Source organism: Aspergillus flavus, chromosome 2 (assembly GCF_009017415.1).
Source record: "Aspergillus flavus chromosome 2, complete sequence".
Taxonomy (NCBI): Eukaryota; Fungi; Ascomycota; class Eurotiomycetes; order Eurotiales; family Aspergillaceae; genus Aspergillus; species Aspergillus flavus.
This window is the reverse complement of record NC_092409.1, coordinates 356,086-371,897: the sequence shown is the minus strand read 5'-3', so window position 1 is coordinate 371,897 and position 15,812 is coordinate 356,086. Positions and strand designations below refer to the sequence as shown.

At 47.5% G+C, this 15,812-nt stretch overlaps 6 protein-coding genes across 6 annotated transcripts; 2 read left to right on the top strand and 4 right to left on the bottom strand.

Annotated features, from left to right (window-relative positions):
• Positions 1-270: 270 nt before the first annotated feature.
• On the bottom strand, positions 271-2,336 carry F9C07_1178995 (uncharacterized protein). Its single transcript, XM_071507685.1, has 2 exons — positions 1,933-2,336; positions 271-1,877 (listed from the first exon to the last, which is right to left on the bottom strand). Exons 1-2 carry the CDS (start codon positions 2,041-2,043, stop codon positions 375-377), a joined length of 1,614 nt encoding a protein of 537 aa, XP_071363466.1. The 5' UTR covers positions 2,044-2,336; the 3' UTR covers positions 271-374.
• Positions 2,337-2,859: 523 nt separating this feature from the next.
• F9C07_9512 (putative alcohol dehydrogenase) lies at positions 2,860-3,995 on the top strand (the record flags this gene model as incomplete). The annotated part of the gene is made up of 3 exons (XM_041289717.1): positions 2,860-2,964; positions 3,027-3,449; positions 3,504-3,995. 3 exons carry the CDS (start codon positions 2,860-2,862, stop codon positions 3,993-3,995), a joined length of 1,020 nt encoding a protein of 339 aa, XP_041141972.1.
• A 1,831-nt stretch (positions 3,996-5,826) lies between these two features.
• F9C07_2237665 (permease of the major facilitator superfamily) lies at positions 5,827-8,039 on the bottom strand. The gene is made up of 5 exons (XM_041289722.2): positions 7,754-8,039; positions 6,536-7,705; positions 6,360-6,478; positions 6,224-6,307; positions 5,827-6,172 (listed from the first exon to the last, which is right to left on the bottom strand). The coding sequence occupies exons 1-5, from the start codon at positions 8,003-8,005 to the stop codon at positions 6,148-6,150; spliced, it is 1,650 nt and encodes a 549-aa protein (XP_041141971.1). The 5' UTR covers positions 8,006-8,039; the 3' UTR covers positions 5,827-6,147.
• Positions 8,040-9,061: 1,022 nt separating this feature from the next.
• On the bottom strand, positions 9,062-9,430 carry F9C07_2217114 (uncharacterized protein; the record flags this gene model as incomplete). The annotated part of the gene is made up of 2 exons (XM_071509683.1): positions 9,062-9,328; positions 9,419-9,430. The coding sequence occupies 2 exons, from the start codon at positions 9,428-9,430 to the stop codon at positions 9,062-9,064; spliced, it is 279 nt and encodes a 92-aa protein (XP_071363465.1).
• Positions 9,431-9,837: 407 nt separating this feature from the next.
• F9C07_2053558 (uncharacterized protein) lies at positions 9,838-11,076 on the top strand (the record flags this gene model as incomplete). Its single annotated transcript, XM_041284734.1, has 1 exon — positions 9,838-11,076. One exon carries the CDS (start codon positions 9,838-9,840, stop codon positions 11,074-11,076), a length of 1,239 nt encoding a protein of 412 aa, XP_041141970.1.
• A 116-nt stretch (positions 11,077-11,192) lies between these two features.
• Positions 11,193-14,519, bottom strand: F9C07_2197568 (uncharacterized protein; the record flags this gene model as incomplete). The annotated part of the gene is made up of 13 exons (XM_071509407.1): positions 11,193-11,529; positions 11,610-12,388; positions 12,442-12,499; positions 12,549-12,590; positions 12,654-12,679; positions 12,790-13,027; positions 13,162-13,209; positions 13,266-13,373; positions 13,483-13,592; positions 13,614-13,647; positions 13,695-13,949; positions 14,015-14,316; positions 14,418-14,519. 13 exons carry the CDS (start codon positions 14,517-14,519, stop codon positions 11,193-11,195), a joined length of 2,439 nt encoding a protein of 812 aa, XP_071363464.1.
• Between the last annotated feature and the right edge of the window lie 1,293 nt (positions 14,520-15,812).

Genomic DNA, 15,812 nt, shown 5'->3' with positions numbered 1-15,812 from the left:
CCCGGTTTGGTGTCATCACAATCTTACGTCTAATCTGAAGTCTGACGTACACAACAAGCGCAGATTCAGTGGCGCTCTTGATCTTGAGAAAGTATGCGCCTACTTGCGTGAGCAAGTGCAGTGCGATGGTCAGGCGCCGGTCTTCGTGAAAAGATATGTCGTCCATGCTATCAAGGCCAGTGTAATCGGGATTACGGGTAAATCGGTATGATTAACTTGATTCCCAAGCATGACCAGTATGGTAGGCAGTTTTGGTTTTGTTATATCTCTCTTGTCCTTTCTTCTCTCATTGTCCTGCGCTTCTCACAGCTTGTCCACTCCAGGCGAGCGTATTACGTACATGTTACTACAAATAGTAGGCCACATAATTTAGTTTAGTTGGTTTCGGACAACTTCTTGTGGTACGTTTCTCGCACTAAACAGCCTCGATGAGCGTGCACCTCCCACGCACCAATACCATCCTCTAAGGGACTCCTGTGTTTCCCGTTTCCGTATCTGAGCAAATTCACCGGCCTATACTTTGGATTGGCCTGCATGCGACGAATGACTGATCCGTGGACCTGAGCCGCCTTGGGGAGATCACGTCTCTCCCCAAGGGGAAGAGGCCATCGAATCGGTTTCCAGGATCCATCGCTTTGCAACGCCATCCTCCGAAACGGAAGGTACTCCACTAGTTTCCACATTAAAACAGTGGGCCAGGGGACGCCATGGCCGTACTGTAGGAAGTCATGTACACGTCCATTTATAGTGGCCTTCCAGAGGGATGTTTTAAAATCGCGTTCGCCACCTGCCTCTTGTCCATCGATGCTGTGCTCTATATTGCCGGAGAGACTACCATTGCCAGCCGAGTCATCAAAGCAGTGAAATAGCTTCATCTTTTCAGGATCAAGTCGGAGTCCCGCACGCTGTGCCTCCTGTACCATCCATACTAATGGCACATGGCTCAGCGCCAGGTCTTCATCTTTATCCAAAGTTAATCCACCGCCAATATCAGCATGGCATCCGGCAAACCACACCTCCTCGACGTCCTGGGTGGTATCCTCGTTCTCCGTGAAAGGGCAACCCCCCGCGTCGTATGGCGTTCCTATCGGCTTGTGGGCCTCTTTGTCTATTCGCGGGTTCCCAGAGTTCACAGTTTGTGGACGGACACGAGGGACTGGCCGATAAAATGCCTCTCCTGTGCAACGTCCTTGCTGAAGATGCCCTTGTGGCTCCCGGTGGCCCTGCCGTTTGCGCCGTGTTGACCGTGTGTTTGGATTGTCATCTGAAAGCAAATCCTGGCGAAACTTAGCACGATGCTCGTCGATAGCGACAGCATGCCGAATTACTCTGGCTGACGTTTTGGTTGTGAACGGAAACAGAAACTTATTACGATTCAGTTCGAATCGCGGTATGCTGTTGACGGTGTCGAATAAGCCGAGAAATCGGATCTGCGATACTGGGCGACAGAACGTCTCCCGTAGGGCTTTCATATACGTATATAAATCGTCCTTTTTTTTTCTGTCACTGTCCGCACTGTTGACACATTTCGCCCACTTGGAGAATATCGACCAAACATAGCGGACCTTCCCTTCGTTCCCTGCCTCTAACAGACCGATATGGTCCAGCATCTCAGCAAGCATACGCGCCACATATGCTCCACGACTGAAACCAAATATGTAAATCCCATCACCAGGGCAGTAAAAGCGCATGAGGAACCTATAGCCATCCATGACGTGTTCGTCAAATGTCGTGCCCACTGCGGCGTCTTTCGTATTCGAAAACCATCTCCTGATCCGATTCTGGTTGGTATTATGGGTCTGCCAGATCGAGGTGGTAAAGGTCCCAAATCCCGGCTGATAATAATGGAATTGACGGGCATCATTACGATCAAGCATCTTCTATTCGTGTAAGGACTGCCCCAGGAAACCAGTTCCTACCACACGGACTTACTCTGTAAATCTTTAGAACATTACTATCTGCTTCATCTCCTCGAAATTTATATCCTGTGCCATCAAAACAGAGGACGAATTCTCGGGCGTGTGCGGCTCCAGCTCTCTCCATGCTAAGGTATTGTTTTTGGTTGTAAGCAGCTATATGATAGTTGCGTTGGAGGAAGACAGAGAAGACCACTTCCGCAAATGTCAGCTGACTACTTTGTTCTTTAAGCTTGAGGTGGAGCTGTCATCACCGATGGGGTACCGGTGGATGGCATGTGGCGAAGTTGGCCTTCGGTAATTCCGATGTCTAGAACTAGCCCTTTTCGATAGTCTCCTTCAGCTCTGCCTTTTGCATCACTTGTAGGCATGGAGAACGATAGATGCCCCTATCTCAACCCTAGAGGTAGAATTGACACTTCAACTGCCCCTTGTGAAAGGTTCCAAAGGCCCTTTTAGAGGCATTCATCGGAAGATTGGCCTCAAAGGCGTTATAGTGGAGTGGAAGAGAGCCATGATTCGCCGCGTTTATTTCGAAAGGACTATGACATATTTCTGACTAATTCTGAAGCTAATCTTTTAAGCTTTGTTGTGGGCTTGCGGAGAGCGGCATTACAGCGAAAAGTTCATTACAAATGTTTAAATAATCATAGGAATACGAATGCTAATGGTCTGGAACCTAGTAAGTCACCTTTGGTTATAATCAATAATGGCTACTGAAACTCTATTGCTTGACCGCAAACACCAGCCAATTTAAATACTTTGGAAAGCTCTTGTGGGGTGATGGTTCTTTTCGCCGAAACTCCTGATGTCATGGGTTGCACCTCGTTACCTGGAGAAATATATCTATTAGCAGCAAGGCAAAGAGAATAAAACATCCAGTAACCAATTATACTCCTAACTGTGTGGATTTACAGCGCCTGATTGTCGTCCGCAAGACACGATGCCACCTGTGAACGAAGCCGCTTGGATACTGGCGCCAAAGGGTGACCTAAAGCGATTCAGTGCGGCCTATAACAGCCCTTTAGAGGATGAACTAGTGATAGAGGTAATAATGGCTACTGAAGTAGAACCCTAATCTTATAGCCATTTGACTAACAGGTGTAATAGAATCACGCCGTCGCCATACAACCTTTCGATGCCAATGTCCGCGCCCGGGCGTACATCGATGTGCCTTACCCATTCATCTTAGGTAATGGGGTTGCCGGCACTGTCCATGAAGTCGGCTCGTCAGTCACCAGATTCAAGAAGGGAGACCGCGTTGTGTCCGATACACCTGTTTACCAGGTCAAACAATCTAAGTACGGAGGCTGGCAGAAATTCGTCGTGAGCAGAGAAGCTACCACCGCTAAGATACCAACAAGCACAACTTTCGAGGACGCTGCTGCGATACCTTTCTCACTCTTAACAGCTGTTGCAGCCTTACACTTACACTTGGGAATGAATAAACCTGGAACAAAGTGCAGTGGAAAAGTACTAATCTGGAGCGCAAGCGGATCCGTGGGGGGTTACGCTGTTCAGTATGCTGCTGGCGTGAGTAGGAATAGCCCATTGATGTTTCCGAGGGATAACTGACAGCATTTCTAGCTTGGCTATGAAGTCGTGGCAACCGCTTCCCCGCGAAAGTTTGAATATGTTCGTGGCCTCGGGGCCTCTGCGGTTTTTGACTACAAGGACGATGAAATAGTTTCTAAGCTGAAGGGCCTCGGTCCCTATGACTTTATCATGACAGCGTCAGGGGATGCGATAGGTGCAAGTGCTTTGAGCGAGGTCCTACAACCTGGAGGCGGCACATTTGCTTCTGTCCGACCGCAAAGTGATGAAATGCATCTTGCCGGAAATGTCCACCTGGTCTACGACTTTTTCAGCATGACCACCCAGAAGCCGGAAAATACAGCTTTTACGGAATGGTGGTATCGTGACTATCTCCCCGGAGCTTTGGGCGGGAACGTGACCCCTACGCCCTTGGAAAAGCGACCTGGTGGCTTAAACAAAATCCAGGATGCTTGTGCCGACGTTTTAGAAGGGCGAGCCTCGAAGAAACTAGTGTTGGACCCCCAAGCAGATGTATTTGAATAGGTCTCCAGATGTCTGCCTCTGACTCGACTGCGTTATGCTTTACGTTTTTGAGGTGGTGACAAACGCACTATGTAAAGTGAGCGGAAACGGGTTATCACCTGTGGTGGAGAGGCCTGGCAAGTTGTCTATGGAATGGTCCTTCTTTCTATGTTCTCGTCTGTTTAACTGGCAGTGTCTTTACGTAACGATTTATGCATGCCGTTGAACCACTTTAAACATGGAAGCTAGATTTTCATATATAAAGAAGTTTGGGACAACGAATGGTAAACTAGACCAGGAGCGGGAACTCATAGGCCCTCATTTCACGACACCAGTCTTCCTCAGTCTGTTCTTGTATATTGTGGAAGATGATCACGTCCCCGTACATGAAGCTGGACCGCCGTAGCGTTGAGACATCTCTTTTTGCACCACGGACCGGGAAATTTCAGCTATTCCATCGTCCTGATGACGGATTTCACAAGTTCCCCTGATCATGCCATTCAAGATCTTGGCTTGAACCGTATTGACTGTTACTTTAGGTCCAACCATCAACATTAGTAACGGTTTGGCTCCTCAAGACTGAAATTATATTGTGGAAATTGCATATTCCTTTCGAATACTATTTCATTGGAGTGCTGAGGTCATTGCAGGATATACTACTTGCCTTTGGGCTATATACCACTCATCAAACTACTTGGAAAATTGTATACCTAGATGTCATAAGCCTTCACACAAGCTCGAGGGAATTTGATTAATAAGTTATTTTCCGGTGCAAATCGGCTCACCCAGTAGGTAAGACTTGCAAGCCTATGATGTTGGTACTGATGTATATCGGCATACACTCAAGGATCCGGAATACAGTTACGGCACAGGGCGCACAGCAGCCCATGCTCTAATGTCCCCACTTCACTCACATTCCTATTTAGAATAGCTCTACAGGGCCTTGGGGGTTTCAAAGTATAATTACTGCATAGATCAAGCTAGGGCTTCTCCGCTTCATCTAACTTCCTTTTTAAGAATTTAATCCTAGTAATGAATAGTTCTAGTAGATTTAATTATTGACTATCTTGGAAAATACCACATTTGAGTATAACTGCCGCGCAGTAGCTCACGCCGGTTTTTCCCCAAGCGGGGATCTCTAGTTTCCTATTTTGGGAGTTGGCCTTGTAATGAATAGCTGTGATCAATTTGATTAACATACTACTATAGGTAGCTAGAAAAGCTAGAAAAGACTCCCCGAGGACAAAAGGCGTACAAGCCAAAGCCTTTACAACTGGCGGTGTTTCCGCTCGTACACTCCCAAGGTCCATCCGTGTAGCTATGTCATGATCACCAAGAACGGGTTCAAAATTACCCATGTAATCTACTCTGCCAAGTCATGTCCGGCAGTACCCACTAACCCTGAAAGCGGCTGATTTGCTTCAAAACTGAATATACCGGTGGATCAGGACGTATGTCTAATGTTCCGGCTACTTTCTGGATGACTATGATACACCTACACAGGGAAACATCACAGCAATACCTAAAGGCCGTGTGCATGAATATTATGGGTATTATGGTTTGCGTGTCGATACTGCTTTCAAGTGCGTCCTGTATGTCTCTGCGTGCTTCTGTGTCTTCGAGGGTCGCTGGGGCCAATATGGGGGGGGGGGGGGGGGGGGGGGGGGGGGTGTAGGCCGCCGATTCCGGCGGCAGATTTGCATTGGGGAGCAAGTTTGGAATGCATCATAGTTGGTAAATGGAAAGATTCAAAGAGAAAAGGACTCCTACTCGGGGTAAACCGGGCTATTTCACAAGGTGCTGTGGGATGGATCAAGATGGAGCGAATTAAATTGGCAATTGCGCTTACCGGCCGGGATAGCCTCATTTAAGTGATGTTGACGCAATTACCAAGCAATAATGTCAAACTTTTTACCCACCATGTCTGACTCGAGCTCACGGGGTTCAAGCTATGTCGTGATTCAGATGCATTAGGTTCTCCGTTCATGATAGGTTGTGTATTATCTATCTTTCTAGACCGGATCTCTTTGTACGGGTTGAGGTTCCCCCTCCGTCCTTGGCGTTCGACCTGATATCGCAATAACAACCACAATTACTAGACCTCTACAGGATCATTGAAAGGTCATGTGATAAATATGTTCATGGTAGTTGCAAAGCCACACCGGCCAACGATTCAAGAGGCAAAGCGGAAGTCAAGTCTAGGCCATGTTGTCAGCTTCCGGAACTAAAGATACCAAGTCACAACTCACCGTTTATTGTTCATGACTGAGTTATCCCGAACATACTGTTGTTTCTGTTCACTGGTGAGGGCATCCCATTTCTCGGTGTTTCGCCTGCTCAGATCAGTCACTGGTCTAGAAACATATTGATGCGTGCAGTACATACCTATTGCGCCAATCATAGTATAGCTTCGATCCAATGAAAAGGAAGAAGCTGACAACAGCCAATGCGATCGTGACCTTATTTCCCTCTCTGTAATATGGTGCATCATCGGTTCGGTAGACCTATATAACCCAAGTTTAGTATTTGACAAACATAGACCAATTCATGGGACAGCGCACGTTAGCAGAAGCAATGCTACTGATTTGCACGGACATATTGTACAACGCAGAAGCGACCGTTCTTGTCCGGACAGAGCCTGCATTCCGCGAGGTCAATGCTACCAAGACGGGATGAATGCTGGGCCCTCCGACCGTGAGAGTTAGGATGGCAAATCGAGGCCAAGGCATGCTTTTCATAGGGAGCGTCTCGAGTGCAATCAGTAGGACCAAATACCAAATCTCAGCTGCGGCGCCGAGGAGCAAACGCTGGTTGGTACGCTCTGCGATCCAGGTGGTCGTGATCATGGTTATGATGCTGACGACAGCTGAAGGAATCACAAGTAGGTTGGTCTGGAAGGTGGTAAATCCTTGCTGGCGCAGTTGCAAGGTAAGATAGTTGCTGGCTGGGCTATAAGGAATCATCCAAATCAAACCAAGAGCGTAGATCGGCCACATATGGTAGTCCTTTAATGAGTACCAGAGGAGCTTTGGGGTAACAGCCTGGCGATTGTGCATGGTTCCTTTACTTGGATCGTCGCGAATGACGCGATTCACCATGATCTTCTCTTCCCGCTCGTTGAACCATCCGTCTTTCCCTCGGAGTCCGCCTTTGGTCTGGGTTGGGCCTGCTGGCATCCAAAAAGCAGCGAGGATGCCGATAACACCAGTGATAAGACCTTCATACGCGAAGAGGTACCTCCAGGATCCGCCACCATTGGAGTCCTTTATATGGAGCAGGCCAAAGGCTAGAAATGCGCCAATGATGCTCGTGAGGGTGTATGAAATCCAGAAGCAGGTCAGCCGTTTCGGGAGCTCACTGGACTTGTAGAAGAATGATAAGAAAAGAATTGTGTCAGGGATGAAACCACCCTCAAGCAGTCCAAGCAAGGCACGGATGCCTAGATAAGCTGATTTGGTCTTCAAAAATGCCTGGCACGCGGCGACTAAACTCCATGCCACCATCTGAAAAGGAATCCAGCGATCGGGGCCCAGTCGCTTGGAAATCAACTGCGAGGGCATCTCGGCGATCAGAAAGCAGACTAAGAAAATGGTTTGGCCCGTGTTGTAGTCATTGCTGGTCATGTGTAGGTCTTGCAACATCGTATCCGAGAGCGCCTGGTTGATATTTCCTCGATCAAGCTGCAGCGCGAAGAACGTAACACACGCGAACGTGCAGACTCGCCAGTCAATCTATAGTTATAAGCCAGGTGCTCATATAGGGATAATAGATAGTCTTACCTTTCTGACGATTTTCCTCTCTTCCTCTTCGGTCCATTCAAAGTCAGGATCCCAGCGATGAATGCCCTCATAGCTGTCGATGGGTCGATAGAGGCGATGGTCTTCTGTCTCGAAAGTGCTTTTCCCCGGGAGAGGCTGGCTCTGCTTGTCTTGACGCTCTCTGTCTGAATCATATTTGACACTGGCCCCCAGAGAGTCAGTATCTACCTCGGTAGAAGAAACGGGCACAGTTTTCGGTTCTTTCTCAGCCATTTTTTGTTAGATGTCTAGAGTTGGTGATATAATCCATGGTCGGCATAATTTGGGCCAGATAAGACGCCTTTATAACGATTTGCGCCTGATAATGACCTATTGCTGTACGGAGTAGGAGATGTCGTGACTGCGCAGATAGATGATATAATTTTTAGACAGCATCGCCTAACGCGAGTTCAACTCTACTAGAAGCGGGGTTTTACAGAGACAATCCGTAGCCAAACTCAATTCTTTTACCTCGACCTTATTGCTAAAGTAGGAGCTTCGTACACTGGCTAGAACCAAGTCTCGCGAAAATTTACCCGACTCGCGGTATACCAAGACTTGCATCACCACACGATTTCACACGCCATCGTTCCTGGCAATGGCCCAATGCCCACCGCTCGCTTCAAATGAAAATAACCTTATGATATCTAGAATCATGGCAGTCCAGATGTCGCGACTGAGCTTAAATTTACTTTTCCCGAGCCTTTGGCAATCTGGACTTGGCATTCTGTCTGAGGTCCATTACGCATATGGATACACATTATATATATGGGAATGGAAACAGCACATGCAATTTAGTCTTACGGGTTGGTAAATGTTTCTACTGCTTCTCACTCTACAGCCCAGAAAGACACAAAAAAGAACAAACGATAAAGAAATTGCAGTTCTTCTTGGCCATCCGGATGTCGGTCGCTAGAGCATCGGTTGTCGCTATGGCGACATTTACAGCAACAATGGTGAAGAATAATGCGAGATTGCTATTGCCGATGTACCAACCGGTCATATCCACAACTCTTATCTATACTAGATACTGCACAGTTGACACTTTGAAGAGTTTCTACGATTAGTAACACCGATGGCTACAATTGCTGTAGAAGTTCATTAGTGTGGTGGCTACTTGATGCTATAGACTAAAGTGAATTTCAAGGTAGAATGGCGTTTAAAATGTTAAGTAAAGATGGAAGCTGAAGTCAAAGAAGAACACAAAGGTACCTAGCAGAGCCATTATGTGTTGAAAATACGAGATAGTATAGTATAACTCAATCCAACTTGTCGTCTATGATCCATCATTTAAAACAACAGTTCCTCTATCAACACTCTGTCAATCTCCTCAAGATACATATGAATATCAGATTCTTCCTCAAACCCATCATTAAAGCTGTACACTAGCGGTAGCCGACCGTGAAACGTATAGACGAATAACATGCTCATACAGAGGACAGTCTCAGCCTCAAACATGAAGCCCTTCACAGTCACAGTGGTACTATATGCACACTTCAGGTGCTCCTCGACAATGGCCAAGCTGCTGACCAGCGCATCCCTTGAAATTGGCTTTGCCTAGAATTCGGCAGTTTGAACTATATCGCGTAGCATAGATAACCATGACCTCTTGCCGCTGGGGTTTCTCATCGGCAAACCAAATCTCACCTCTTCTCTCATAGCGAACCAGTGCCTTTTGTTCTCTCTAACAATTGCTTGACTTCTGCCGCCCAGGACTTGGCATGGCTGGTTAAGGATGGGTCAGATCAGTGCCGACTACTGTAAGGCCCAACGTGTGCTAGCTGGTACTTACTATATAGATCTTCTCCTCGAATTACCGGAGAGTACTTGGTACATCCGCGAAACATGGATTTTGGTGGTAGAATTTTGAACTGGTTGAGTTGGGCGAGATCCCGCGCTTTAGGGTGGAACGGAGTTGAACAGTGGACGGCTGCCTGGAGCCAGGCACCCACCGGGTCGAAATCAGGCAGCAATCATATATCATGATTTTCTCTTAGTTCGCTCAATCTATAAGATGGAGTGTTGACATCTCTAAAATGAGTAGTGATATTACGAGAATTATAAACATGGCACGTACACGGTCCCAGAAGGCCCACTTAACTGCTTCTAGCAATAAAAAAGGCCAAAGAAAAATATCTCTGCGCAACCAAAGAAGCGACAACCACCAAAGATCCGAACATCATGGCAATAATAATAGCACTCGTCGAGTAGGGAAAAAGGCCAAACCAACGTATCTTGACCGGTCACCATCTGAAGCTGAAACAGACCTCAATCGACAATTACGCCTATTCTCATTGCCCAGAGAAATTTTCGACGCAATCATTAACCATCTACCGCCTGACGCCGAGGCTTGTTTAACCCTGACCTGCAAAGAAGCTCTAGCTCTGCTCGGTACCACATCCTGGGCAAGCTTTCGTGGGAGGAATCGCCGCTATAGCCTTCATTGTGGATATAGTGGATCACTAGTTGAGCTTCTCCAGCGCGACATCCCAGGGAGTGAATACTGCCCTCGATGTGAGACTCTCCACCCACCTCTAAAGCCACCCAAGGACCATCGTGAGACCAAATGGACGAAGCTTTGCATGGGTCAGCTAGCCAGCATTGATTACTGGCCTCAAACACCATCAGGTGGCTACAGTCTGGTGTGGGAGCATATCCTCGAGACGTTCAAATTGCAGCCCGTCTCTCCAGGGCTTAGTCCACCAATTCCACTGTTTCAGGGCGGCTTTACCTTCAATAAGAATTTAGTGAGCTACAGGCTGACCTCATGCGCACAATGGGTTGAACGGAATCTTGTCCTTACGCAAGAGCACCGTCTACGAATCAGCAATTCTCAGCGTCGCACCCTTCAAGCGACACATATCACCTCCCTTCCGTTTCGTGTTTGTGCACATCTATCGACGACAAATATCTCCACGATAAACACCTCACGATCAAATAAAGTCATAACCAAAAGCCCGCTTCTTACTTTGGCCATCGCAGCCGCTTTCCCACCACATTTACGGAAGGGTGTCCCTCAACCCGATACACCTCTACAGGTGGAAGACGCGGAAACGAAGGGCAACTTTATTCGGCGCTGTAAGAGCTGTGCGACTAAATATCGCGTGCGATACGAAGGAGGCAACGGGGGGGAGGTAGTCGTGACCGCTTGGCATTGTTTCGGAAAGGAACTGTGGAAGGCCCAACAGCTCTGGACATACCTTGTGCGTCGAGAAGGACCTACATTAGGACCGGCGAAGCGTAACAGTGAGTATCATAGTGTTTCTAGAAGTATTCCCGATTTTAAGATCCCTGAAGCTATATGATCTGCCAATTGGTCGTGTTCCAATGGTTGCGCCGGGATTACATTTCATGTTTAGCTTCTAGTTGATACCGTATAATGGATTTTCAGTATCGCTACCCTTCTATTTCATCCAATGCATCAAATAGGGCCGTCCTGGTGCTCCCGGTATTCTTCGATCAGATCATTCATGTTCGACTCGGCCTCCACAAAATCCATCTCATCCACCCCATTCCAGGTATAAGGATTGATATAGGCCTTGCGCCGGTACAAAGCCGAAAACTGCTCGCTGACATGACTAAACATATTTTGGATAGACGTCGAGTTGATCAAGAGAGTGCCTGACATATCGTAGTCATGAGGTAAATAAGCAGTACACCGGATGTCATTGGGAACCCATTCTATATAATCAGGAGAGCGCTTGTTCCGCAGATTGTCCAGTTGCGCTTCTATCTCAGCGATGGATACCTTACCGCGGCTGCTCTACTTAGCATTTGACACAAACTCGCATGGCCGTTTATGATAGATCAGTAGATAGAGAAAGGATGGCACTCTTACAAAATGGTCAAGCATGAGAGGGAGCGGCTTATGCGGTGGTCCACAGAAGCCGCTATGCTGTCCGAACTGAACAATTTCTGAGTGATTCTCGGGACACTGGAGGACTCCGAGGTTTGGCGGGAGAGAGGGGATACTCCAAGCGTGAAGAAGTGTAGGCGAGAAAGCGGCACCATAGTTGTTGTTAGCTTGCGCAGATCCGAATTGAGCTGCCCCGGGAAACGAAAACAAGCCGTGACACCGGACATAGCCTGTGCCATGAAGCGACTCAGGTTTTCATGAGAAGGATTGCACTGTCCAAGGGTTCCTGTGCAGGTATCCACAAGAGCCTGGTTGTCGATGCAGAATGTTGCATCAGAGTTTTCTATCAGCCGATTCATTGACAACGTTACATTGTAGGGCTTGACAACAACATCGGGTACCCGCGAAGGAAATATAGAGAAAGTTGCGATCACTCTGTCGGGATATTCATCGCGCAACCTTGAGATCAAGAGGGAGCCCATACCACCTCCAGTTCCTCCACCAAGTGAGTGAACGATCTGAAAGCCTTGCAGACATTCACATTCCTCAGCCTCGCGACGTACCATATCCATGGCTTCGTCGATGAGTTCGGCGCCTGCAGTGTGATACCCTACTGCCCAGCACTGGCCGGCACCATACCCTCTGAAGAGAAGGTTGCGACGGTGAAAGAAAGTGCGAAGAGGGCCGGTACAGATTCTATCTCTAGTATCACTTTTCGAATCAAGCAATATTGCACGAGGAACATAATTCTGAGGTTCGGTCTATGGGAAATGAATCAGATGGAAGGCGTATACGCAAGGGTTGTGTATTGAACGATGACCTCAGAAAAGTAGACATCCAGTTTTTCACGTTGGTAGTCTGAACCAGTAAATCTGCGATGACGTAAGAAGCAAGAAAGTCATCGTGAGAATTACTACTTACTTGCCCGAAGTGTCCAGTCCATGTTCATCCGTGATAGCCTCCCTACGCATCATCAGCATGCAGCAACAGGAGGGGTGTGCCTTCTAGCTGTTGATGTATACTAACCAGAATGCAGAGCCGATGTTATTACCCTACATAATTATAAAACTCAATAAGTATGCATAGTTTCTTATCAAATAACTTGGAATGTTGTGACGTACACATTTTCCTATCTGAACACTGAGCTGGATATATATTTAACGTGAGTAATAACTTTATGGAAGAATTCCGGCCATAGGGGTCCTACAATTTCACGCATGCTGAGACCAGCTTTGTCTGGATTGCATATATCAAGAGCTCTTGAGCAGGAGATCAAGAGGGCAGAGCAAGAGAAAAGCAAGAAATACGAATCGTCGACTCGCGCAATCTGATTCGTATTTTCATCACGTGACCAGCATACCAGCGCATGGTTAGATGGGAGACTCTTGAGCTCGTCATTACTCGTAAAAATGCAGAGATAAACATATAATGAAACAGATAAGGTGGAAACCCGTGAGATGGAAAGTCTTCAGGTGTCGTGACCCTTGGTCGCCCAACACTAATTCTGACGATTCGGCACGATCAATAAGCTCACGACATGGTGCGTACCGATTGCTTGCGGTCTGAAATAACAGGGTGTCTGCTGACGTAGGGGGTGGCTTACAACTTCTAGCTCAGGTGTACTTAGCTGGGAGTTACCTGCAGATTAAGGAGCTGTCATAGATCCCTGGCCAATGCGAGTCATCTGGCTCTCCTGGCCGATCATCCTCACATAGACTCGGGTGTTTGACTCTCCTCAAATATTCCCTATTATCCATTAGCAAGCTCCAAAGAGAGTTGGTTATGGTGTACGAGCTTCTATTGTCTGACCATAATTGCTATGGATACGGAGGGGATTTATTTTATCTCATATCGCTCGCCCCACACGTATATCATAGCGTGCGTGGTCCCTGATGAGCACAAATTAAGCAAAATCACGTCATCGACGGAGACAACTTTAAGTGATTTTAAGTATTGAATCTCCAACTCAATTACTTTAATTCATACCCTTTCATTAGAGGTGACTCCACTAACTGGATCGCTATCATGGCTCATCGGTTTCACAGCGTTCATTGTCGAACATAGTACCTCCAACCCAAATATCCAGCTACTCCGGCCGTTGCAAGGACCATTGCACCAAGGTTCAGCATAGCTGCCTTCACTCTGGGTTCCATATAGTCCGCAACAATACGATGGAACTTGTCAGGCTCGTTGCCGCGAGGATATTTTTCCTCGGGGATCGGCAGGTCTAAGAATGGACAGATCTGTTCCCAGCCTAGACCCTCCTCAAGCTTCACCACTAGAAGCCTATCCTTCGGCAGTGTGCCCTTCATAGTACGGATACTATATCCCGTGATGATCAGTTTTAACCAAACCAATGTGTTGAGTCAGGTGACAATACTACTCACTATTCAACGTAGTTCTGGTAGAGAGCGGCTTCACTGTCGGCATCCCCTGGGTTCGCTCCATCCGCATAAGCCCAGTACATTACCGTGGCGAGATGAAGGAAATGACCCAGCTCTGAGTCAAACCGTTTCAGGATATTCAATGGGAACTTATGAGCTGCCTTTACAGCTTCACCAATAGTATTATCGATCGACCTCACCCATTTTTCCGGCGATCGCTCTGTCACGATAAACTTGACATCGGGGTCTTCGATATAGCCTCTCATGGCCCTACTCCCAATATAACTTGGGATTTCCATTAAGCACTGGAACGTGTCAGCCTTTTGGCTCAGCGCGGTCGGAAAACAAAGTTTTTTAACGGAGGCAATTCAAACGAAAAGTATGGTGAAATATAAGCCAAACTCACATCATAATTTCCTACCCACCTCTCCAAGTCTGGCGTTTCGTATCGTTTGATGCCGGAGAGCTGGTTGTGGTTGGCGATTATAGCCTCTGTGAAGACCTTCATATGAGGGCTTCTGCCCTTGAACATCACGTCAATCATGTGATAAGGTGTATACCCTAACATTTCCAGGCCTGCATGCAGTCCTAGTGTACCCGTTCTGTCCGGTCGTCAATCAGTGGGACTATTGTAGTCAAGCTTACAGCAGAGGAACGGTCTCCCCTGCTTAACTCCAGTCTAAGAGGGACAATCTCTTACCGACTGCAACTGGCGACAATGAGCCGCATCTTTTTCTTGTCTGCTGGCTGCGGCAGCCGCTCAATTTCGCGCGACATAATGGAGCAATAATGGAATGTGTGCTGCATCTCAGCCATCTTCTATGAGAAGGAGTACCCAATTTTATACTCAGGGGACCGGCCATGTTTTGGCCCCCGCATCTCCCTGAAGAATTATCCCTCCGTTTCGTTTCGAAAAGTTGCAACTAATACCCGAACGACCAGTGAGCTGGACCGATATTCTTGAAGCTAGTTCTTAGCGTATCTCGGCTACGTGGTTAGGCAATCGCTGATGTTTAAAAACCCCCACAGGTCGTTTTATTCGTTCCAGTGGAGACAAACACGATTCTGACAGCGCCTTGTGGGGTGGTCCATGCCGTCTTATGGGTCCAATGCGCAAGGCTAGCCTGCCGTCTACAACGGTGGTTGTGAGCTTTGCGCCAATGATATGGATTACATACGGACATCCGTCGGATTAGACCCGTCGACAGGGACTGGCTGTCCTCTCAGAGGGAACCTAATAACACCAGTCGTCGCTCAGACACAACAACACAGCCTCCCATCCGATTATCGTTACCACACCTGGCTTCCTTCACGCTCTGGGATTTCGCCGTCTTACTTGAGCCTCATTCGTACTTTTCCAACCGGGGACTTTTCGTGGACTTTTCGTGGCCTACGGGCCGCGCACCTCGCGCGAGAGAAAAAGCCACCGCCTAATGTATTTAGGGCCTTCGCTTTTATCATTATGCGAACACAACAGCTACATGCCATGTACGCATGGTCACCAACAGTGTATTATGCATAACCTGTACACTTCCTCCTAGAGTGGACATAGTTGAAACAGTTGTGCTTCCTATCATTTAATTGATCTCTATTACCCGATGGACAATATTTGTCCGTTATATCTTTACAAATGCCTTTACATACTTAACGGCACCTGGAGAATTGATCCGAGCAAACGACTGCTGGTAAAGTCCGGCGGGAATGCAGTGTACGAATTAAGATGTGACCCAGGGCCCCGGCAATAAAACTCCGATATATATCCTTGGAACCAGCAGAGCATTTCAGCATCGAAACCCAGTGA

Coding starts and splice junctions, on each gene's coding strand:
- F9C07_1178995 (XM_071507685.1), bottom strand. CDS start 2,043: ATGGAGAGAGCTGGAGCCGCACACGCCCGAGAATTCGTCCTCTGTTTT. Junction 1,878..1,932: donor ATGTTCTAAAGATTTACAGA/GTAAGTCCGTGT, acceptor CACGAATAGAAG/ATGCTTGATCGTAATGATGC.
- F9C07_2237665 (XM_041289722.2), bottom strand. CDS start 8,005: ATGGCTGAGAAAGAACCGAAAACTGTGCCCGTTTCTTCTACCGAGGTA. Junction 7,706..7,753: donor AGAGGAAAATCGTCAGAAAG/GTAAGACTATCT, acceptor TTATAACTATAG/ATTGACTGGCGAGTCTGCAC. Junction 6,308..6,359: donor TACTATGATTGGCGCAATAG/GTATGTACTGCA, acceptor TGATCTGAGCAG/GCGAAACACCGAGAAATGGG.